Genomic DNA, 25,172 nt, shown 5'->3' with positions numbered 1-25,172 from the left:
AAAGTAACTTAAAATAAGTTAAAAATGAATTAAAATAAGTAAAGAAGTTTTTGGTAAGATTAATAAATGTTTTAAAGTGAGTCAAAAATTAAAAGTAGGTATCCATTACTTTTTATTTTTTGACTTAAAAATTATTTCAATTTGAAATTTTTATTTTTGATATTAAAACTATTTTTTTCTTAAATCAATCTAAACAGAGTCTGAACGGTCGGTTGGCTACAGATTTCTCAAATAATATTTGGGGGGAAAATTGACAAATAGTATCTGTTCATACAATTTGTCATAATTTTTTAAACTTTCAAATAATAATTTTTTCTAGTACTTAGGCCAAATCTCATTATTTGAGATTTTTTGAAAATTGAAATTTTACACAAAACTTTTATCTTTTACAAAAATATTTTTTATACTAGTTGTTTGCGTTGTGTCACATAATTTTTCACGTGAATATTAAAATAGTGATGAAATATTAAATGAATATGAAAGTAATGATGAACAATCGGCTCAAGGTGACAAAGTCATATGTTTTGTCTACTTAACGATGTATAAAATGATGCTTGTTGCACTCATTCCAAACTATCACATTGCTCCACTGTTATGGACACTACTTGTTATTTATTACAACAAAGATCAAATTGACTTAAAATACAAATTTATGATTAGCTTTAATAATTTTTAAAATTTATAGATACAAATTATATTTTTCTATGAACTGTTTGGTCCAAACAATCAATAATAATTAGCGTAATATTTAGCTAGTTTTTAATATATAATATAGATATGTGAAAATTAGTAGTCATAATTTGGGTAGGAGTTTTATCTCTTACACTTCACACAACTATCTATAGCATTATAAGGAGGATCCCCTTCGAAGATATAAAAAGAGTACAATATATAGAAGGTTAGTTTTTCCCAACGTAATTCATAACACGAGTCTTTTAATTTATAAAATAAAATTGTTTGCACATGAAAGAATTTTTGAGAAAATGGTCAAAAGCTTCCCCAATTTATAGTTGGATTTTTCAATTATACACTCATACTTTACGGGGGGTCTATCACCCCATGAATTTTATAAAATTGAAATTATTATCTTCCTGAAAAGCTACAGTCACGTCTATATTGATCTGTAAATTTCACGTGTTCGACACGTGGAAATCTAATTAATTTTTTTTCAATTTTCTTATAATTCCTTTCTTTTTTCATATACTCTTTCAGTTTCTTCAAAATCTAAACCAATTTCTTTCTCAATTCCTTCAAATTTCTAAAGTAACTTCACCACTACTTTGAACACCCAAGTCCATCAAAGTTGGATTATAAGGAACAAGAGAGAGATGAGAGGAGGTGTGGGAGGGTTTTTGCTGGTGTTTTGAGTTTTGCCGGAGGCGATAACAATGGTGGTGTTTCACCGGAGGCAGTAGTGGCATTTCATCAAGGCAGTGAAAATGGTGGTGTTTCGTCGGAGGCAGCCTCAATGGTGACGTTTCGTCGAAGGAAGCAACAATGGTAGCTTTTCACTGGTAGCAATGGAAAGAAGAAAACTAAAAAAAGTGAGGCGAGCGAAATAAAGAGGAAGAACAAGTGCAAACTCTCTCCGGAAAAATGAGAAAGAAACTTGTAATTGGTTGCTTGAGATTTGAGATTTATAATTAAAGGATCTATAAAATAAATAAAATATCTTATTTAAGAATTCAATTGGGTTTTATATAAACCTAAATTAATTTTTTTTTCTTCAAATATGATCCAAATCCCATTTTTAGGTGATATAAATAGATCTCATTTTACTTTTAATTGATTTGAATGGTTTATAAAAATTTCTTATATGAGATTCTAAAAGCTTGTGTGAGATCAAGCATGGTGAAGACGGTGATGGCAACGATGGTTTAGAGACAGTGAATGGTGGAAGATTTAATCTTTATCGCTATGGAGAAAAAAACAATAAATAAATAAATAAAACACATATTCTTAAAAATAGATACTAAGAATAAAGTTTTAATATTAAATTTTTATGCTCAAAGAGAGTGAGATATACTCACTTTGATATCTACGCGTTCAAGGAGGTAATAATTTCAATTTTTTAAAATTCAGAGTTAATAGAATTCTCGTAAAATATGAGTATGTATTTAGAAATCCGACTATAAATTAAGGAAACTTTTAGCCATTTTCTCAAAAAATTCTTTAAAAAAGGGTCTAATTAATGGAAGGAACGTCGGGAAAGAAAAAACTTGAGCCTATCTATTTTAATAGGACCCCATTAAAAAACGAGAGTTATTAAGAGATTTTATATTGTCGAAACGAAAGACAGCTATTAACTTTAATTTGTTCTAGGAAGGATATAGCTGCACTTTCTCTCTTTCAACTTCCACTAATAAGGATCAGGCAAACTGTTTATAGTCAATTCCTTTGGTGAATATATTCATGATTATATTGAAAACTAGCTAGCTAATAATTAATACTCCAATATTATTAATTGTTTGTACCAATAAAATTATAGAATATATATATATATATATATATATATATATTTAAAAGGAAGATGCATTGACATATGTATATGTCTGATTTGTGGCACATTAATATATTTTAGCACGTTATTTATGAAGTATGATTTGCTCTGCTAAAATTATATATAAACAGTGTAAGCTTTGATTTCCCAAATTATTTTATATTAGGAGTATTTAGGGATATCTTTACAAATATTTAAACCAGTTAATTTACTAGTATACAAATTAATATTTATTTGGAAATTTTCTCAGATAGTCATTATTATAAATTTAAGAGAAAATGGTGAAATGTCTCCCCAACTTATATTCACTTTCTTAACTATACACTTATATTTTATAAATGTTTTATTATCCCCTTAAATTATTTTAAAACGAAATAAATATACTTTTAAAGACTGACATGACAAAAAGAGTGTATTCTCTATTTTAAAGAGACGTGAGAGATAAAGAACATATCAAAAAATTATTTTAAAAATATTTTTATCTTTTTGTTAAATATCATTTTTCAACTTTGCCTTTTAAGTTTATTTTCTTTACTTTTTTCATTTTTTTTTCCTCCTCTCTCATCATTCAACATCCTCCTTATCTATACATCTCCATCTCCTCACCCATACATCTCATCAAATACTTTTTCATAATTTGTTTCACTATTACACACAATCATTAACCATCAAATATCATCAAATAATCATTAAAACAATTATTTATGTAGTAAAAAGATAATTAAAGTCATTATTTTTCTTGCTGCAAAATTTATCAACCATCAATTTTTTATTTTTTTTTTGTCTCTATCAACGTTTGATGAAGAGCCTAAACTATACAATGAAAATTTCACGAAGTTGGACAATATCAATCAATTAATTCTAGCAATAACAACCAATTAATTCTACTCAATTCGATAATTCAGTAATTTCTTCAAGGGTGGAAAGCATAAATTCCCTACTAATTTATAAACAGAATTAAAAGGGTATTCATACTCAATTATAATACAGGGAAAAGAAATTGAAGAGCGGAGAAGATGAAGAAGAAAAAGAAATATAAAAACGTTTTTTCAAAAAAAAAAATATGTGTAATATTTGACAAGTGGCGTGTGGTGCACACTACAAAGAAAGAACGTGGTTGTTTAGTTTTAGGGTGGTTTATATTCCGCTTTATAATAGCTTAGGGGGATAATAGTTCCCTCGTAAAGTATAGGTGTATAGTTAAAAATACGATTGTAGATCGGAGGGTTATTTAATCATTTTCTCTGAATTCAACTATGCTCCATACCTATAGTTATTATATTCAAGGGTATTAGCTACAGTTTAAACTGTCTCGTTTGTATAATTTAGTTATTTTTGTATAAATTTAAAATAACGAATTTATACGATTATAAAAAAAACATGCGAATCATACAAATTAAAAAATTAAGCCCGCATAATTACATATAAAAATAGGTTACAAATTATAATTAAGATAAATTATAGCTATATTAACTGATTATTAGTAAAAATATTTTTGTATACGTAACTTTTCGTATCTTATTATATAAAGTGATGAAATCTTTGACTATAATTCTGTTGAGGGTTTCACAAACAAGCCTACCCTACTCGTTGTCAACTCTTTGTCCTTTTATTTAAGAAGATCTGTCATAAAATGATGTTATGTTTGAATATATTTTCCTTTATAAATTCTTATTTTATCGTCACATATATTACGTACTATAGTTAGATCAAATGTTTGCCTATTAAATATTCCCACTTTCTTTGCTTTATAAGTAGCTTTGAATCTACCGAATAATCAAATAAACTAAAGATTTCGTATGTAATCATCCATATGAGTTTGTGATACAGATATAAGAGTGCTTAACTCTTAATTTAAATTAATGAATTCGAGCTTTGAATATTAAATTTTTTTATTGGGAGTGTCACCCTTAAATAAATCTTACAATAAATAATTCAAATTGAACCAAAATTTTAATTTAAGTATCGAACATTGAACGAAAGTGGATTATGTAATCGTTGTTATTAGAGATAGAAAATAGGTTGTTGCATCAAATCGTTGTATGTTTTTTACACTCTTTGCCCATTTTTACAAAAAATATACTCTATATATTATGATGACAGAATCGCGGTTGAAATTAATGATAAGGTGATTGATTCACAAAGTAGAATCGTATGATATTGTTAACTTAAATAAGGTCTAAATTTTTTTTTAAAGAAGATAAATAATCAAGTAATTTTGAAGAAGTTTGAAGAAGATGACTAGGGTTAGGAATTAAAAAAATTTTATGGCATGGAATCATAGTCTATATAATTATTATTAAAGTTATGATTTAAGAGTATCCATTAACTGTTGATAACTTCGTATTTTTTTTATTACTTGATCATTTTTCTTTGTAAGTTCATTGTAGTATATATAAACTCTCTGATGATTTTAAAATATTTAGTTCTTATCATCGATTAATAGTGTTTGCATATTTTTTGTTGTTTTTTTTTTGCCAGAAAATTTGACTAGAATAATATTTTTTCTATATTATTTCACCTTTTGAAACATTTTTATGGTTTAAACTTTAATATTTTAACTAAAAAATAAAAAAAATATTTTAAAATTAAAAAATTAATATAAAAATTTTAATTTTCTAAATTTAGCACTTCCGGTTAATCAATAGATATTCATTATTTCATTATTGTTAATAAAGTAAATATCCAGCCTCATTCAATTATATTTTTCTCTTTTTTTTATTCTATTTCTTCTTTTTTTTAATTTCTTTTTTTTTTCACTTATTTTTATATTACAAAAAATAAATTGACAAAACACTGTTTTTTTAGCGAGAGAGTGAAATGTTTAAAAATAAAAACAGACGCGTGATGAAACAAGAGAATACGTAAGAGAGTAGAGATTGTGGAAAGTAGTGCTCCTCCGTGTGTGTACAAAATAATTTAGGAGTTGGGGAGAAAGTAATGAGTATGACCACTCAGCCTAGCTGTAGTTGTGGGGTGTATACCGCCTATCGAATCGGATGAAATTGTTTCATTCTTAATTAAATATTTTGAATTTAAATTTTAAATTTAGAAAATTCTTTGATAGAGAATATCGGATGAGGCTCTATTCAACACAAATCTAAAATACATAATTATAATTCAATACAAATATTAACTATCAGAGAATATACATCAGAAGACATTTAAATTTATATAAAATTTAGCATATAAACATATTCCATCTTATATAAAGCTCTACATGTTTAATTTTATATTTTACGTGTATTACGTCACGTAGACCACATCTGTCAAGATTGATGGGTATAAATGGAAATTTCATTCACTCAGAGGAGCTTATGTTGTAGGACCCACACTGATGGATAAATAAATAGCATTGATAAAGAGTAAAGACAAAAGGGTTTTTATTAGAATTATTGAGTTATTTAGCCTAACCTAAAGTAGGAACAAGTCACTGTATGTGTTCTTGAATTGTTGTCAATTTTTTTTTCACATATAGTAAATATAAAATTTATATTTTTATGCTATAGTAAAATTTATATAATTACGTTCCATATCAAATATATATATATATATATATATGCATAATTCGCTATACACATACAGTTGAAGCGAATTGTATAAAACAAGAAAGAGAAAGAGATTTGGACAGAAAATTATATAAAATGAAGTGTATAAAACAGAGTATATAAAAAGAATTATATAATTGTAAGTGAATAAGACGATTATATATAATTTGAATTTGTAAGCGAGAAAGGCAAAAAAGACTTGGACAAGCAATATACAATTGAATCGAATTGTATAAAACGAGAAAGAGAGAAATTATATACAATTTGAATTTGTATAAAACGAGAAAGAGAGAGACAAAAGAGACTTGGCCAGGAAAGTTTTTATTGTAGAATTATAAGTGTATAAGACGGAAATATATGTATTTGCATGTGTATATACAATTTTCTCTCGCTTTATACAATTAGAAACATAATTTATACAATTCTATTGTATAAAGCGAGAGAGGCGAGTGAAGTAAGCAAGCGAGAGAGGGAGAGTGGCGAGCGAGAATTTATTCCTTTTTGTTTTACCTTTTATATGAATTGTATACCTAATCTCTTATTTATACGTGATTAAAATTAAATTAATTTAAAGTTATGTTTTGTTGGGATACCTATTTGAATTTCATAAGTTTTTTTTCTTTTATATTTTATATGAAAACTATTAAAATTTCTTTAATTATTCCGTAATTTTATCGAAGTTTATAAATAATAAGATATACAAGAAACTTAAGGCGTCGAATGGATAAATAATATATCATCATATTTTTTTTATAAATAAATGTTTATGATCACAAACTTTTAAATATGCATAATTTTATAAAAATTTACTAGTTATTGATAAATACAGAATGAACTAATTTATCAAACAAATCTACCTTTAAAAATTAATATCGCGATATGCATCACAAATCCTCTTTTTTTTTTTTTGGAATAATTAAGATTGATTTGAAATTATAATCCTCAATCATATGTTGAAAGACCACTAATTAAGTGTTCCAAATTATTTTAAATGAGTTGGTAATTCTTCATTTTTACATAGTTTTTTTCTATATATATAAAAAAATAGAGAAAGAGAAATGAATAAGGAATTACAAATGGAGAAATGAACCTTAGCTTAATTATGTGTCTATGTTACTAATTAACCTCTCTACTCCACCTTTTGTCTATCTCATATACATATGAACTACTTCTATCTCCGCAATTTTACTCGTTCAATATTAATTTGATATAACTTTTTCAGAATAATAAATCTACTATATTATCTTTAACATAATATATTCAATGTAAAAAAGCTTCAATTTTTTACTTGTTTCAATATTGACTTGATATAACTTTTTTGAAATTTAAATTTTACTATATTATTCTGTAATAAAAAAGTTGCTCTAGAGAAAGTGACTATAATAAATCATAGCGATAAATTATGAACTAAGGAATCATTTAGTGTGATTTATAATTAAGAATGACCTCCTTTCCTTTTTAGTCTATTTAAAAAAAATGACCTTTTTCTTTTTTTGGTAACATTTTAATTTCAGTTTTTCACATGACATGTTTAAGGCCACAAGATCAAACAACAATTTTGTACATTTGACCTAACTTTAATTAAGGACTACAAAATTCAAAATTCTTCTTTATATTATTAAACTTCGTGTCAAATCAGATCATTCTTTATAAAATGAAGAGAATAATAATCTAGAATAAAATGCACTATTATTTATCCACCATCAATATCATATTTTGCTAAAATAAATTATCTCAATATACAAATAAATAAAAATAAACAAAAGAAACATCATAATGATAACTAGAAGCTGGTATGTAGCTTAGCTTCCCCATACTGTTGCACGTAAAAAGGGTAGATTGAATTTTGTGAAACAGAAAATGAGACCCCATTGTCTCCCCCTACAATACAAACCCTATTTATTTAGTTGGTGTGAGTGTATATACCTAACTTCTATATATGTCGGATTCAAATTTTGGATATGAAAAAAATTATGTTAGGAATGTTATAGTGTATGGTTCAAATTTAATTGAAGTTTTAGATACCAGATAGCAAATCAAAAATTATGTTAGAAATGTTATAGTGTATGATTCAGATTTAGTCGGAGTTTTAGACACCAGATAGAAAATTGAAAAAAAAAATGACTACTTCATGTGTTGTGCTGTGTTTCCAAATGATTCACAACATCTCAACTGATCTCAATTACTACAACATGCAAACTACGTATGTAGGGGAACAAGTCACTAAAGTTTTAAAGAAAACTCATCATGTTGGGGGGAGTTATTTTTACTTTTATGTTTTTATGATAGAGTATAGGGGTTCAATTAAACATACCTTTTGACTTGCAAGACATATATATATATATTAATTATATATGTCCTCTGCGCGCTACGTTAATCTAAGATTTCTAAAATATGAATGCACGGTGCACCATAAAGATTAAATCGATCCCTTTATGGTAGAAATACTATGCCTGTTGTTGTTAGTATTTCTTTCTTATAAATTTTACATTGCTTTCTTATATATATATATACATTACTTCTGATCCCGTCATTGTTGTCTTTCTTCTTGTACTTGTATTGATGCACTTGAATCGAAGATTTTTCAAAAACAGCTTCTCTATCTCTACAAGATAGTGGCAAAAGTTGTGTATACTCTATCCTTCTCAAATTTCACTTAGCAAAATTTCGTCAGAGTTACTTTTATTGATAGTTAAAAATCTGATTTCGCCCTAATTATATATTATCAGATATTACAAAACTTAAATTCAATGAATTATTATAGTATATGACCCAACGTAATTATGCAAGGCACAGTGAAAGATACAACACGTGGAACTTGGTTTCTCAAGTCTCCACATAAAAACTTTTACTCTGTGCCCAAACTGCCCTATCAGTGAATATACAGAAACAACTCATGTGAACAATTAATTTTTTGAAATTTCTTTTTAATTTTATGACGTGATATTTAGATCAATTTTCATTATTTCTTGATATTAATAATGTGTTTTTATTCATCAAAGCTCAGATAAATAAAAATAAATTGCATAATGTTATTTTTTCTTTGTTGAGATTTGAACCTAAACGACTAAAATCTCAAAATTGAATTAATTTGCCTCTCATTTAATTGATCATCAGGTCATGAATTAAACCCTTGTGCCCTAGCTAGATAATAGTACAAACATACATTTTATTTTATTTTAAACCCAAAAAATAAAAAAATCACCTTTTGGCGTGGGGGACAGGTAGAAAAAAAGAAAATTAAAAATAGCAGATTAAATTTGTACTGGTATATAAAACAATTCTCTGCAGGAGTACTTTAAATTTTGTGTCATGTCTTTTTATAATTAATATTACTAAAAGAGAATAAATAAATTTGTATGATTTATAATATTGCAATTTATAACTTCATAAATATATAATCTTATTAAATACACTTCGTAGTATTCACAACTTTAGTGAACTTTTTATAAGTTCGTAACTCATAAGTACTGAAGAAGTATATGCATAACATTTTAATTCGACTTTACTTTGGTCATATCACATCAATAAATGGATCAATGTAACGTAAATTATGATGAAATGACTAAAATTTATCTATTTTTATTAGATATTTTGAGTTCATATACTTAGAAATGAATTTTTTTTTTGGAAGAAGTGAACCCTAAAATAGAGTCTATAATGCATGATTCAAATTTATTTTTGGTTTTTCATTTGATGTCTGGAGTCAATAATGAAGCTCCGATTAAATTTGAATCGCGCTTTGTAGGGTCCATTCGAGGGTGACGTTCTCAATAAAATTTTCTCCATATCTAGGGCAGAAATCCAAAACATCTGATTAAGGGTGAAACAATTTCACTAATGCGCCACAATCTACGTTGGTGAATCAAATTTAATATATGGGTTGAATAACATTTTTTTTTTAATAAAAAGAACATAGTAACAATTAGGAAAAGTTGTACAAAATAACAAACTATTAATTCAAATTAAATGATATAGCCATTGTTTATTTTAATTGTAAGTCGCAGCAAATATCCCCTATTTCTACAATCCGATTCGATATATAATTAGCCATTTTCGATATACAGTAAGTCATTTCATACATTTTGATATAAAATGTATAAAATGTATTTGTGTTTGTATAAAACGAGAGAAAAGTGTATATACAAATACAAATACATATATTCTCGTCTTATACATTTATAATTATATAAATACAGATCTTATTATACACATTACAATGTATAAATAAATTTATACAAAACTAAACAATTCGTATAAAATTAGATATTTGTAGCAAATTATACGAATCTAAAGAGTTTCAAAGCAAATATAAAATTTACTATAAAGCATAATTATGTACATTATAACTATAACTGATAAATATTATTTTTATATTTGTTATACGTAAAAGTTACTCGCGAAATACTACTACTTTTGTGAATATCAAGAAAAGTAGTTCGTAACCTATGGACATGCAAGCACATGTGAGGCAAATGGCTGATTTTGCAAGTAAAAAATTCTCAACACGTTTACCAGAACTTTAAATTCTACAAAATATTTTTTTTTTCTAACTCAAGACATGTAAAAGTTATATATAAAATAAAATCTTTTGGAGTATAAATATTCTTACGAATAATTCCACGGTGAAAATATTATTTGCATCAAAAAGATATATTGTTACACAGTTATGGTACTTAGGGGTTTGTTTCGTACGTAGATGAGATAGATAATATTATGTTATTATATATATAGAATAATTTATTTTATTATTATAATACTGTACGAAGAATAAAATTAGTTATGAAATTTATTGGTTAATCTCTAGCTAATATATCGCTAATGATCTCCCAGCCTACCAATCGAATCGTCTTACCATTCATTGCTAATTCGCTGCTAAACTCGATAATTAATATGAGTTCTTTTCTACTTAATTATATAAAATTTTATTTATCGTTAATTTTTTATTTCCAATAGTATAGTACAATTAGTAAAATAAATAATTATAAAACTAGCTTATAATTAGGAATCCTTTTTTGTGATCATTATTTTAGTTTATATATATATATATATGATGACAGAAAAGAGGTTACCACTTTTTTGGGAAATATTTTCTACTTTTATGATATTGAAGAAATGAATTTCTAATTTTTTATTAGTCAAACATCTAAAATAATGTTAAACCCTTATTAGTTAATTTGCACACACTACACCAACTAGGGATAAGTGCTTTGGGTTAAAAAATATTTTATAAGAAATTTGTAGTACTAATTAGAACTTTTAGGATGTGTGGAATTGTCAGTGGTGGCTGAATATTTTTTTTTTAAGGACAAAGATTATGTAAGTCGAATATTTTAAATTAGAGGTCACGTGTATAAGTATTTCTTAACCAAATTTAATCTACTAGTTATAAACTATTCAAATCGACATAAACAGTGATAGGATAATTGAAATTTCTGTATCTTTTATATAGAGATAACGAATTGAAATATTGAGTATAAAATTTTACTTATTAAAATTATTATATAAATATCAAATATCGAATGAAATTTTCATACGATAACTAAAAAAAAAAAAGAAAGTAATTGACCACTCTTAATAATGTTTGACCTAAACAACCTTTTTTATCCCAATAAATTACATTCAATGTGGACCATTTTTTCTTTTTTCAACTTTCTTGGGAGTCCCAAGTATGGAAAAAGTAAAATGGAAGGGGAAAAACTTATCCATAATTAGTGATAAATTTGAGGTGATAATAGTATAATAATAATATTATTTTTCATATAATAAGTATAATAATACATGTAGAAGCACACATTATGTGTTATTTGAGTTGCTATAATTACATTTACCAAATGTGGGAGCAAATATAAACATATAATTATATAAAAATTTAAATTATTGACTTCAAACGAAATCTTTAAAGATTAAGATTGATCAAAAAAATGAATATTTTGCTTCAAATCTTGTTATAGAGCATCTTATGTGGTCTCAAATTAACAAAGGAGTACTTGTTGTAACACTTCTCAAAGAGAAGGAAAAACAATATAATTCACATCCTTTTAGAGTCATTATTAAAGATCGTCGATATTTATTAAAAGTAAATAAATATCACTCTCACACTGTCATACGTATTTAGACTAAGATAACCAAATGTACAGATTTTCTAATCCAAGAAAAGACAAAAGGACATGAATTTCTTCCCCTAACAAACTTAATTAGTCAGGTAATTAAATGAACGATATTATTTTTTTTCAACAAACAAATTTATTTTAACCTAATAGGACAAACATATGTTTTGTATTTACCTGAAATAGCAATAATTTTAAAAAAATTACAATATGTAACGAATAATTGGAGTTTATTTGTTTTCTTGGAGCTGTATCTATTCATATTATATCAATGTTGACTCCAATACACAGTGAATCGATAAATATATCACGAAGTTCTTTAAAATAAATTAGATAATTACTCAAAACAATCGCTCTGATGGGTAATTAGAGCTCAAAGCCCAAATTATACTGGAGTCCACTTATTCACTGTGAGCTCAATTTAGGCCCACTAAACCAATGAAGCCCAATAAACTCAAATTATATAAAGCCCAAATTAGACTGGCCCATGAGATATAACATTTCATTTTCTGCTCAAATCTTAACTTCTCTTTCAGTTTCAATTGGAAATGAAGCAAAGAAGAAACCTCCCTCTAATTTTGTAAGCAAATCCTTAAAACATTCAATATTTGAATTTATTTTTTCTTCTTACATTTACTATAATGTCTGATAAAGATTCAATAAATGCAGTTATTTAGAGACATAAAATACAATTTTTCCTAACCTAAACCTATTCTTGATAAATAAAGTTTGAATTTTTGTCCATTTTTTCAGTCAAGAAAACAATTTTGTGTGTTGAAAAGGGTAGAGTGTACACAGACTTTACCGTTCTTCTCCGAGTCACAGAGGCTGTTTTCGAGGCTTAAGAATTGGTTTTTCTTGAATTTTAGTAGTATGAAGGTGTCATTGTTGTACACAGCTAAAACAGCCTATAGGTTGTTGAGCTCCAAAGCTACATGGGGGTGTCAAGTTAGTGCAAAGAGTAAGGTAAAAAGTTGTAGAAGTGAACTCATAGGTACAAAAAAAACTAAAGTGAAGTTAACTGAGCAGCAAAATCAAATCTTGGAAGCAATTTCAAATGGAAATTCTGTTTTCATTACTGGGTCAGCAGGGACCGGAAAAACCTATTTACTTCAGCATATAATCACTAAACTTAAGAAGATTCATGGGAAATCTCGGGTTTTCGTTACAGCTTCAACTGGGGTTGCTGCTTGTTCCCTCAATGGGCAAACCCTTCATTCTTTTGCTGGAATTGGACTTGGTGATGCTAGTTGTGTGGATTTGCTATCTAGGGTTTCGTTGGATAAGAGAGCGTATCGAAGATGGAATAAAGTTAGGGCTTTGGTTATCGATGAGATTAGTATGGTTAGTGGTGAGGTTTTCGACAATCTTGAGTTCATTGCAAGGAGCATTAGAAGTGAAGAACTTGGCTGTGAGGAGAAGATTTGGGGTGGGATACAATTAGTTGTGAGTGGAGACTTTTTTCAGCTTCCACCAGTAATTAATAAGAAGGGACAACAGAAGGAATTTGCTTTTGAAGCTGATTGTTGGAATGCTAGTTTTGACGAACAAATAGAACTTAAAACTATCTTTAGGCAGTCTGATGCTCAGCTTATAAAACTGCTGCAGGGGATTAGGAAAGGGAAGTATGATTCGGAGGATTTGAAGTTATTGGATCAATGTTGCTCAAAGGTGGAGCCAGATTCTTCAGCTGTTCAGCTCTACCCACGGATTGAAGATGTGAGTAGAGTGAACGCTGAGAGACTTGACTGTTTAGATGAGGTACTGTTCAATTATCAAGCTCTCGACAGTGGTAAAGATCCTTGGAAGAAGCAGCTTAAGAATGGAATTGCACCTGAGCTGCTCAAATTGTGTGTAGGATCTCGGGTTCTCTTGACGAAGAACATTGATGTTGTTGGTGGACTTGTGAACGGTGCTACTGGTACAATCTTAGATTTTGCTGCTGTTCAAGATACTCATAAATTATATGACCATGAGATTTCTGATATTTGCGGAAATGGTAACCTGCTACCTGTTGTTAGATTTGATTCTGGCCAAGAACTGATGATTGGTGTAGAAAGATGGTATGTAATGGAGGGAGATGAAGCTGTTGCAATGAGAAAGCAAATTCCACTCATATTAGCTTGGGCTCTAAGCATTCACAAGTGTCAAGGGATGACTCTGAACAACCTCCATACAGACCTCTACCGTGTTTTTGGCTTTGGGATGGTATATGTTGCTCTTTCGCGTGTTAAAAGCTTGGATGGCCTTAATCTAGTCAATTTCAATCCGTCAAAGATCAAGGCAAACCCAAAGGTTTTGCAATTCTATGAAAGATTGTCAGCTGAGAAAGATGAACAAAAGGAAGACAGTGTAACTGATGATATCTAAATTTGGTAGTCTCGGATGTAATCCTCGAGTAACAGTAGTACAACTCGGGGAAGTCCCTTTGGTGATCTTAAGCTAGATATGTGTGTGGAACGACATATACGGGACTTTTAAAGTAGAAACAAATCCATTCAGAGCAATCCCGGAAGACGTAACAAAGATACAACTTTGGTCATTCAAACCAGGGCATTGAGTTCATCATTTCCTCCAGGTAACAGATTTGTTTGCCAAGCACCAGCACCTTAAAAATTACCGAAAATTTGAGGATCTTCTGCCTATTACATAAACTTTATAAGATGCAATGTCCTTATTTCTAGATTGTCACTTGTATCCCAGGAACACGCAAAGTATCTTAGTTATGTAAAGACAGGTTCTTGTAGAACCCCTTCTTTACGAGACCTACAGAGGTGCGTTCTCCTACGTGTATCAACATAGTTCTGTATATCTTGTTAGTATCAATGGTCATTCAGCTATAGGAAGGTATCTTGATTCATGACAACTTACTGTACTCTGGATTGAGACTTTTTTTTATAACCAACTGGATATTTCAGATGAAATTTTTTAGTGGTCTAACATGTTTTATCGCCAAGCTCGTTCATCGGAGCTTGATGAGCTCAGGTACTAATAGCTGAAATGCAGTATGTTTGATATGGCTCTTGGTACGTCAAGTGTATAGCATGTGAACATAAAACATTTATATGATAATGAAAGAACTTGGAGTAAATGAGATTGTTTACTAGCTATTGCGTAGGAACAGGATTGGAGTATATGAGATTGTTTGCGAGCACTATTGCGTACCTGGACTGGTCCATTTTCCATGTTGACATTTCTAATTGTGTTTTTTTGATTTTTAAGAATTGCAATTAAAGATAAGTGGACATGCAATGGCCTCATTAACCAAATAAAAACGAAGTTCATCAAAATTATCAAACTTCAAGATGACCAACACGTCGTGATGAACTCTTTGCTTTTAAAAAATGATTCAAGTCTCAAAACTTTCACATGTGCCACATATTTGAAAATTTTACTGAAAAATCATCAAAGTTTGAGGTATGTCGAAAGACACAATCAAAGGATATTTCACTATATTTTTAGAATTCAACAAGTTATTCTAATATATATTAGGATTTAGAAACTAAGATCCACAGCAATATAGATAGAAGAATTAGAATATTATAAATAATAGGTAATGGCTATCAGGATATTGTCCTCTTCAACCTTCATTATTTGATATGGATTAATGGAATCTAAATAAAGAAAATTAGCCGTTTGTATTAAAGACCATAGTTAATCAAGACTATCAAGGACATTCAATAGCTATTTAAGTATGAAAATTAAGATTATCGACATATTTTCCAAAGTGAAAGTCATATTGTAGAATCAATTATTTGTTAGCATTGTTTATGGGAAGAAATAACTAACCACTTAAAATATTAAAAAGTTAAAAAGTTAACTCTCAAAATTTCATGCAGTATATATAGGTATTGCTATTTGTTTAAAAATTATATATATGGCACATAAATTAAATGCTCTCAATACAAATAAAATAATATGATGATGGGTCCCACCTCCCACACTTTTTGACTTGAAAATACAACGTTCCAAAAACATGAGTTAGCCGTTTTAGCAGTGAGAGAAAAAGCTCCATTGATGCAACTCTCAAAAAGAAAATTCTCCCAATTACCTCAACCGCACCCTAATTTTGCAGAATTAGGCTCCGAGAAATCAACTTAAATTCTCTGATTTTGGTGTTTGAGAGACTTCATCCATGGCGGATTTCTCTTTTCTTTCCGACAGCGACAATGAAAAAGCGGTAGAAGAGCTTCTATCACAAGCAATGGATCAATCTGTCCTTGAACAAGTTGCTGCCATTAATTGCTCTGGTTTTACTGACTCTGTACTCCCCACTCAGCTCGAAACTCGTTTTCGAAAACTCAAATCCCTTCCTGCTGCTCCGGCAACTTCCAAACCCTCCGCTGTCGCAAGAAATTCCAGGAGTTTCGGTTCCTCGGAGTTCCCTAAAACGAAGAAGATTGATGATGAAAATGAGAAAATTGGAGGAAGTCCAGTTGAGGAGGTGAATTTGGAAGATGAGTTTGTTGAAAAACAGAGGAAATCAACGTCGATTGAAAATGATGTTTTCTCAAAAATCACAAATGGGAAAAGATCTTCACCTGGGCCAATATCGGATTGTTCGTCTCCACCAGCGAAAACTGGGTGTTTTTGGTGTTCACCTAAGAAGGGGTTTAGTAAAAAGGGGAAAGAGAATAAGGGTGTGAGTATGGAGCTGAAATGGGGGAAGGATGATGAGTTATTATCGGACTTGAGTATATTCTCATCGAAAAATCAAGAGAAGTTGATGAAGAAAGCTATGGTGGAGCAAGAGAAGATCAATAGAGAAGCTGAGAAGATTGTTAAGTGGGCAAAACAAGCATCTGCTAGGATGGATGTTTCTAGCATTGAAGATGAACTAAGTGATGAGGACACTTTCAAATGAATGTCTTTTATACTGCTTTACTAGTAAACTTCATAAAATGCTGCTTTAGTTTGTAACTTGAATCCTAAGAACAACTATGTAAAGATGGGTTTTTTGTAAAAGGCTGTTGGTTTCCTTGTCATCCAAAAAGAAAAAAAGACTGGAAGTCTATTGATATTTCTAAATGTGTTTTGATCCAAGAAATGCAATTAAAGATAAGTTGACATGCAATTGCTGCAGATATATATAACCAAATAAAAATAAAATAAGAGAACATCAATGGAAGCCATAGTCACCCTCTCTCCAAACCATAGTCGCCCAAAAGAAAGAAAAAAGAAGATGAAATAAACATTGGAAAGAATTAATCGATCAAAAATGTAGCTGCAATGCAAGCACATCTCATCAGAAGGTTGGGCGAGACCAGTGACTCTTTGAATTTGAATGATCAAACTTCAAGACGGCCTTCAGTTTCTGAAAAAAATTAAGTGCCCATGCCTGCAAGTAACACAATTAGAAGCTGAGAAAGTGGTCATGAAGCTCACACACTGTACAAAAACTTGTGAAGAATGCCAAGTTGACTACATTGGGCACTGATTGAAGTCAAAATATATTTTTGCGTTCATTCAAAGATGATTTAATAGAAGGTGGGCTTGGCACAATGATAAGTGGTGTACTGCAACCACAAAGTCATTGTTTCAAGCTGTGGAAACAACTTCTTACTGAAATGCCAAGTAGTAAGATTGTGTACATATACCCAATATGGTTCCAGCCCTTCCCTGGACCCCTAAGTAACGAGAGGTTAGCGCACGAGACTATCCTTTTGTTTTCATATATAGTTTAAAACAGTACAAACACAACATTCCTCATTTGTTACAATAATAAACATGGCAGTAAGAATGAACAGATAGGCAAGTGTTGATAATCAATATCCCAGAGAGACTATAATGAACAGATAGGCAAGTGTTGATAATCAATTTCCCAGAGAGACTATGGAAGGAATGTTACAGGAATTTTCTTCACTTTTTGTTCCAAAGTTCCTCCCATAACAGAGGGTTTAAAGGCCAAACCTGAATATGTATTTGTTTGTACTTCTTCTACTAGCTTATAAATACTTTTTTCTCTTCATGTAGCTATAAATTAATAAAACAAAGACATTTGCGGGTATTCTTTCCTCCAAGCTTCCTTTTATTTTATTTTTCATTTTTTTGCTTTCGTGCAGCTATAAGAGGTCATTGATTAAAAAAAGAATAACCGACGCTAAAGTGGAATAAATCAACGAAGCCCTGAACTGGAATCGGCAATTCAGGAGTAAATTTCAGAATTTTGGTATTCGGTTTTGGTAATTTGGGTAAGCGGTACTACATAATAGACAAGTACCTAATTTTATCAGCCTTTAAGCACGAACATCAATTCACCAATACTGCCAACAAGGACATTCTATAGCTCAGAGTATTGAAGGAATGCTCAGTGCCTCCTTTCTCCTTTTTAATGCTACACTTCGTCTTTAAGTATACAGGAAGAGTGAGTAAACTCCTTATATTAATGAAAGAATTCTATGCTTCAGGGAAACAACTCAAGAACAAATTTTCATGCTTCAGGCAAACAATTCAGGAACAATTGTCAAAGCTGGTTACCTACATCCTTAATCTGAGTTTCAGATCTAGTCTCTAAAACTTTTTATGCTTTTGGATTGCAAAAGAATCTCAATCTTAATTTTGGCCTGAATATGGACTTAGCTACTTTTCAAGATTTATACAGCCAAACCGACTCCACCTTCAATACATAATTACCGAATTACTGAAGCAGAATTTACCATACCGAAGCTTGATTTATTATATATGACCAGACTTTGGAAATACCGAACTGAAGGGAGTCGGGAGAGAGAGATTTGTACCTTCCAACGTCTTCTATGCAAAAGAATACGGTTAATTTCTTCCAACCTGATAATTATTCGCTGAAAAGTCGGTCTTTTTGATGGTTGCTCCTTCCAGCAATCCTCAATTAACCTGTTGAAATAATCACTTTAAATACTATTAAAGGGAACCGAAAAAAGCACAGGGACTTACTTTCTCAATCCATGAGCATATAACTTTTGTGAAGCTTTAAAGGGAGGGCGTTCATTTGCAACATATGCTTTGGCCACCTCAATTTCCTGCTTCGTGGAAAATGGTGGACAGCCTTCAATCATCTGTGGAACGGAAAGCATATTAAGGTGTATACATATTTAAATTACCCGACGGCCCTCTTAAATAATAAGGGATTTACAAACATGCTGGAACAGTCAAGGTGTTCCGAGTGAATTAATAAGGTAGAATAAGCATAAATTTGCAAGAAATAAGAATAGGAGACAGTAGATGGCAATGCAATCTTTTTAGAAACAACTAACATCGACTGCAAAATATGGAGGACCCCGTTGCCTTTTTACTCCATGAGATGACCTCTAGAATGCATACATACCAACCTATTGGTGGCTATCAATCTGATATCATGCCCATTAGCACGCATTACACTCAAAGTTCAGTTAAATAAAGTAAAAAACTTAAAATATCTACGAAGCAAGAAGTGATAACTAACATTTTTTCTTCCAGACAGGCACAACTGGAGATCCTTTTTAAGTAGCTTATGCATGAGAGAAAAGTTTTAAGAATTAGAAGAGCTTACCTCTTGCAATATCAAAGCAAATGAGAAAACATCCACCTTGGTATCATACTCCTCATGCTTAAGAACTTCTGGAGCAACATATCTCCCTGTAAACCAAGAGGTCAATTCAACTTGTTATTCTCATATACTAAAACGTAATATCACACCAATTTCCTTGTTAAAAACATGCGTATAAAGACCCATAATTCTACAATGATTAAATAGGAGTGCTATCAACTAAAATTTGAGGCAACCAGTACTTATGCATATTCTTTTTCTAAAATAACTTTCTAGTTCTCCTCTTCAAACTCTATTGCCAAATGTTCAAGAGAATAGTTCTTTTGATGAACAAAAAAAAATCAAGATACTCCTATCCCAAATCCTAGAGTTTCATTCACTAGCACAACCATTTAAGTGTCAAAACGTGAACGGTTTAGTATTTGCTGGCAAAAAAATTCAAGGACCATACAAACACTTTGTCACTTTCAGTTTCAAATAAAAAATTCAACGACCATATGCTGAAGCTTAGAAAGGAAACACCGAAACAGAGGTGAAAATTTGCTTCATCAAAATTAAAAGGAAAAGTAGAACCATGAGACTTGAGCTTAAAGCCATTGTTCGTATACGCTTTGCATAAATATAAGAGTAACAAAAAAGTGACAACAAAGTAACAGCAACAAATCATTAGAGTGAATATATTTCTTCAACCGCGGAAAATGCTGGGATACACTCACATGAATCCTCTTGACGCGCCAATGGTCTAACTTCCCTGACAGTTTTGGTAAATTTCATCAGCTTACTAAGTCCAAAATCTGCAACTTTCAGAAGTCCAGAATCATCCCGTAATATGTTTCTGTCATTTCACTCAGAAATTAAAAGTTTTCCATACATTTGTCAGGCTTCAGCCACTAAAGAACAAACAAAGCACGAGACTGGCCACGGGTAAACAGTCAGGAAGACTATAATAACATACTCAGGCTCCAGGTCTCGATGAATTATTGCTTCAGGTTTATTCTCATGCAAGTAGTTTATTCCTCTGCAAAATGTATACAAATATGACCATATGAGACATAAAGGCGCAACTATAAGAAAGATAAATTCAGGTTTCTCAACATATTTATGTACACAGCTTCTTCTGCAACTGATCATGAAGCTGCGCAACTACTATGCTTTCTATGAAGATATAATCATTATGGAACCCCAAAGTCCAGCACAGTACTTTGTTGAGATCAACAAAGTTGAAAAATTTATAACCCAATGGTGAAAAAACACAAATGCATGAAGAGGTACAAAATAAATGTTACAATTCTAAATTGTACATAGAATTGAAGAGACTGTAGTTGGTGTTCCTGTAGTAATGGGCCACTTATCAACAGACACCTTAGGCAAATTCAAGCACCAGGTGAACAGCATGCATGCAAAACTAATAAGATTCTCAAGTGAAAATTTGAGGAAATCAGCCAGTAACTGACCTTGCAATATCCAGTGCAAACTTCACAGCCATTATTGGCTTTAATGCACCTTTCCGTTTCAAGAATGCACGAAGATCTCCCTGAATAAGAACAGAATCAATGGTATACTTTAAATCTGCAGGGACTTCAAAGGCTTTCTCAACGACTTTAATGAATTTAATTGACATAAATAATGGGGAATATTTCGTTTGATCAACAAACAAAACAGAACCATGTCTTCAATGATGAAATAATATGCGTGATTTGTGAAGTCGTTAACGCCCTTGTATTGAGTACTTTGTTGATACTTAACCATCAATTATACTATTTTGATGCATGGTCGTTCTTGATTTCGACGTTGTGATAATTTCAAATTACAATAAGTCCTTGATTTTGTGACATCATAGCAAAGTTCTGGAGATAACTCCAGGAAGTGGTGAGTTGTTCTTTTAAATCAGAAGTACCTTAGACAGATACTCTGTGACGATCATCATTGGGCTACTCTGTGTCACAGCACCAAGAAACTGGACTACATTTGGGTGGCGTATCTTCTGTACTAAGGCAAGCTCATCCCCAAATGCCTTGCTGAAAAACAGTTAGAAAACAAAGAGAAGCGTCTTTAGTAATTTTTTATGAATTGTCAAATGAGGAATGTTCAAATTCTAACATCACAGATAGTCTATGACCAACCCACACTTTATCTTCGTCGGTGAATAATTCTTCACCAAGTTTCTTAACAGCAACCTTAGTTCCACGCCACAGAGCAACACAATACGTACCCTACAATCATTTAATATGATATGAAAATATATTGCAGTATTGAAAGTTCATCTACTTTTATCCCAGATACATAGCAACAGACAAGAAGTTAGAAATAACAGGTAGGATTAAAGCAAACAGTTGCCAGAAACAAATACAATAATAACAGCAGATACTTCATTCAACCCCAAATTCTTGATCTACTTACCTGTAGCCTACCTCACAAATACTTTCCCTCTTCAAAATGTTAAGGTAAATATATTTTAATTTTAACTTTATGTTATCTTAAAGTTGAACTAGCGTCTTGCTTCTAGCTATCCCACGTCTTCAAATTTCCAAACTATCATTTTAAACCTTCTCATCTGAATGCCCCAGCTAGTCAAAATTAGGTCATATATGTTGCGATGGATGAATAACATTTGGAATGGGTAAATAATGAAACCTAAACAAAAATATATGTTGTATATTCGTGGCAGGTTGATCAACTAAGATAACTAAAGAGGAAACAGAGCTTGGCAATAAACTTGAAAAACATGCCAGTATACTTGTTACCAAAGGCAAGCATCCCATTCTGAAAAATCAGCAGACATCTAATGCAATAACAGAACACAAATAACAAAAGAATAAAGTGAGCAATGATCAAATAAGCATAATTATCAAGTCAAAGAGAAATAAGTTGTTACCTTTGTTATGTTTACACTATTACTAAAATCAAGTTCTCTTGGATCAATTTCATACTCTGGAATTTCACGAACATTTTCTACATGCATGGGAGCCACCTAAAGTAAAAAGTAAAACAGATAAGGTAAATGGTTATGCCATATTACCATAGGGCACTTCGATCCTACAATCTAGTTGTCGAGACATACCGCAGGTTTCGCTCCATGTACTTCCAAAAGCTTGACCACATCATTATTCTTGTAATATATTGCATCTGCAAGAGGCTATTTAATCATACTTTGTCACTTCACTGCATTACTGTGAGAAGCCAAAAATAGACCCAAAGATAACCACACATATGTTCCACTCTGTAGACATCACTGTACAACTTGGAGTCTAACTCCGTTCACAAAGCATCACTATACTAATGATTAAACACTATTAAGAATTCATAAATTTTCTCCAGAAACAGACGTACTCCTTTGTCTAAATTTGTTAAAACACTCTTCTCATTTAGAAACCAAGATAATTGGAACATCTCTTTCCCATACAGCTTTCAAGAGTTCAAATATTAATAAACTAAAAATAAATAAATAAACTCTGATGTGATATATCAAACTAATTTTTCATCAATTAATATTTTTTTGGTGTTATTAAGATAACATGCAAGTCATATTAACCTTCACATTGGCTTATTTTTGCTTAGAAGCATTTCTTAATAGCTCAACCAACGAGCACAATCTATCCAAAAGAATATTTAACAAGGTAGACAAGGCCATTGCACCCAATTCCACATTTTCCTGCGCACCAACACACCCTAACTATACAAAAAATAGGGCATTACCTGAGTTAAATATAAGCAAAAAAACTGTAATTCCACTTCCAAATGACTAACAGTCTAAGACGGTTTGGAAAGTTGAATACTAGACTGGAACGAAAATGCTGGTAAATCACTTATCGAATCAGGATTGCTGAAAGGGCATGGAAGTATTCCCAAAATATCATTAGCCAAAAACTGCGTTTGAGCTGCTAGTTTGACCAGCTTTTAGACGTATATACAAGTTAGTGATATCTAATTACAGAGTAAAAATGAAGTATACCGTACTGCCCCAACGATCCATGGAATCCACCTGAGCGCCATTTTTAAGCAGAAAATCAACAACATCAGCGTAACCCTGGCAAGCGGCAATATGCAACGCAGTCCGTCCATCTATATCCCTGTAGTTCACACTGGTACCGGAGTCCAAAAGTTCCTCCATACCTTCCAAATCACCGTCATTAGTCATGTACATTAACCTCAAACCGGAATCCATACCTTCATCGACTCCATGGCCGGCGGTAACTGAGTCGTCGGAAACGCCGTCTTTCTCCGGCGCCAGAGATGATTGTCTACCCAGCGGAAACCTTGACTGCGACTTTGACTCCATAGTGAAAAACTTCAACTGTTTACGCAATTATGGTATGAGTAATCGAAGAATTCGAGAAGATTCTAGAACAATCTATCTGAAACGAATCAACAATGAGAACGAATGAGAAGCAAAGGTGGATACTATGAGTTGGAATTTTCGTTGAGAAGCATAAAGGAAAACGTATAAGACAAATGCTTTTTTATTTTTATTTTTTTGTAATACAAATGCTTTATTTTAAAGTGCTAAAGTTCAACAAGGCCCTACATTATTCAATTTAAATAAGGGCTATTGTCTTTTGAAAACAATGACAAAATCAAACTTTTATGATTTGCTATACATTAATCTAGACTTTATTGTATTTTATATTATTGAAGAGATTAAATTTAAAAATGTTTTTGATCATTGAAATTTTCTTTTATGTATGACATATCTTAAAAACTTAACTCATTTATATTATTTTCTTTTGAAAAAATATTAATTTATGTCATTATTTATTGACTGAAATAATATAATAAGATAAACTTTTAATGGATGGTATAAACGAAATTTTTCCAAAGTTCAATAGTATATTTAAGTATTTTCTTTTTAAAATATATATAAATTTAATTAATATTGTGACCGAGTCATAGCTGATTACGTGTAAAAAATTATTTACAAAATTGAAATTGTTTTTTTTAACAACTAATGACATAGATGAATCTTTTTTCTCAAACAAAAATGACATAAATGGGACAAACTTCTAACGGTTGGCATACATAAAGATTTTCTCAAAGTTTGATGACATATTTATTTTATTTTCCCTATGTTATATTATGTTAGTTTAGTGAAGATGATGTTTAAATAGATATTATTATTTTTTAAGTAATAAAATATCACACATCTATAATTTAAATGATAGTTTTATAAGAAAAGTAGGATATGAGATAGTGTTAGGTTATTAGCATTTTAATATTAATATTTAACAATATTAAATTGCTTTATTTTGGAGTTATAAGAATGAACATTGGTTTGGATGACTTCTACATCATTCATTAGCATTGGTTATCCATCAATGTATTTCATTCTTAATTCCTCCATTACTCCCTTTGTAACCTATGTAACTCCCTTTGTAACATATGTAACATATATAACTCCCATTGTAACTTATGTAACCTATGTAGCTCCCATTGTAACCTATGTAACTCCTAAGACCTTATCTTCACTATTTACTACCTCCGTTATCTTCTTATTCATTACTAGGAAGACTTCTTGT

At 30.5% G+C, this 25,172-nt stretch overlaps 3 protein-coding genes across 4 annotated transcripts; 2 read left to right on the top strand and 1 right to left on the bottom strand.

Moving 5' to 3' along the window:
* The first annotated feature begins 12,658 nt into the window (after positions 1-12,658).
* Positions 12,659-15,082, top strand: LOC101256894 (uncharacterized). The gene is made up of 2 exons (XM_010325341.4): positions 12,659-12,738; positions 12,912-15,082. The coding sequence occupies exon 2, from the start codon at positions 13,032-13,034 to the stop codon at positions 14,526-14,528; it is 1,497 nt and encodes a 498-aa protein (XP_010323643.1). The 5' UTR covers positions 12,659-12,738; positions 12,912-13,031; the 3' UTR covers positions 14,529-15,082.
* A 1,063-nt stretch (positions 15,083-16,145) lies between these two features.
* Positions 16,146-24,103, bottom strand: LOC101257484 (serine/threonine-protein kinase 12). 2 transcript variants are annotated; one of them, XM_010325343.4, is made up of 13 exons: positions 23,612-24,103; positions 22,721-22,795; positions 22,535-22,630; positions 21,787-21,872; positions 21,557-21,677; positions 21,114-21,193; positions 20,615-20,677; positions 20,376-20,494; positions 19,663-19,748; positions 19,068-19,189; positions 18,896-19,007; positions 16,700-17,496; positions 16,146-16,543 (listed from the first exon to the last, which is right to left on the bottom strand). In XM_010325343.4, the coding sequence occupies exons 1-12, from the start codon at positions 23,936-23,938 to the stop codon at positions 17,404-17,406; spliced, it is 1,380 nt and encodes a 459-aa protein (XP_010323645.1). In that variant the 5' UTR covers positions 23,939-24,103; the 3' UTR covers positions 16,146-16,543; positions 16,700-17,403. The 2 variants fall into 2 exon arrangements, with proteins under 2 accessions (XP_010323645.1, XP_010323644.1); XM_010325342.3 differs by lacking the exons at positions 16,146-16,543; positions 16,700-17,496 and having other exon boundaries at positions 18,211-19,007; positions 23,612-24,073.
* Positions 16,294-17,186, top strand: LOC101257188 (uncharacterized). Its single transcript, XM_004243188.5, has one exon. The coding sequence runs from the start codon at positions 16,294-16,296 to the stop codon at positions 17,020-17,022; it is 729 nt and encodes a 242-aa protein (XP_004243236.1). The 3' UTR covers positions 17,023-17,186.
* Positions 24,104-25,172: the final 1,069 nt, after the last annotated feature.

This window comes from Solanum lycopersicum, chromosome 7 (genome assembly GCF_036512215.1).
Source record: "Solanum lycopersicum chromosome 7, SLM_r2.1".
NCBI lineage: Eukaryota > Viridiplantae > Streptophyta > Magnoliopsida > Solanales > Solanaceae > Solanum > Solanum lycopersicum.
Note: the sequence above shows the minus strand (reverse complement) of the source record. Positions and strands in the feature narration are given on the sequence as shown.

Bases quoted from the DNA above. Each gene is read 5' to 3' on its own strand.
- LOC101257484 (XM_010325342.3), bottom strand. From the start codon at position 23,938: ATGGAGTCAAAGTCGCAGTCAAGGTTTCCGCTGGGTAGACAATCATCT. The intron at 20,678-21,113 runs GTCAGTTACTGG...TACATTTTGCAG, and splicing joins TTTGCACTGGATATTGCAAG to AGGAATAAACTACTTGCATG. The intron at 19,749-20,375 runs GTGAGTGTATCC...CTTGGTTTACAG, and splicing joins GGCGCGTCAAGAGGATTCAT to GGAGATATGTTGCTCCAGAA.
- LOC101256894 (XM_010325341.4), top strand. From the start codon at position 13,032: ATGAAGGTGTCATTGTTGTACACAGCTAAAACAGCCTATAGGTTGTTG.
- LOC101257188 (XM_004243188.5), top strand. From the start codon at position 16,294: ATGGCGGATTTCTCTTTTCTTTCCGACAGCGACAATGAAAAAGCGGTA.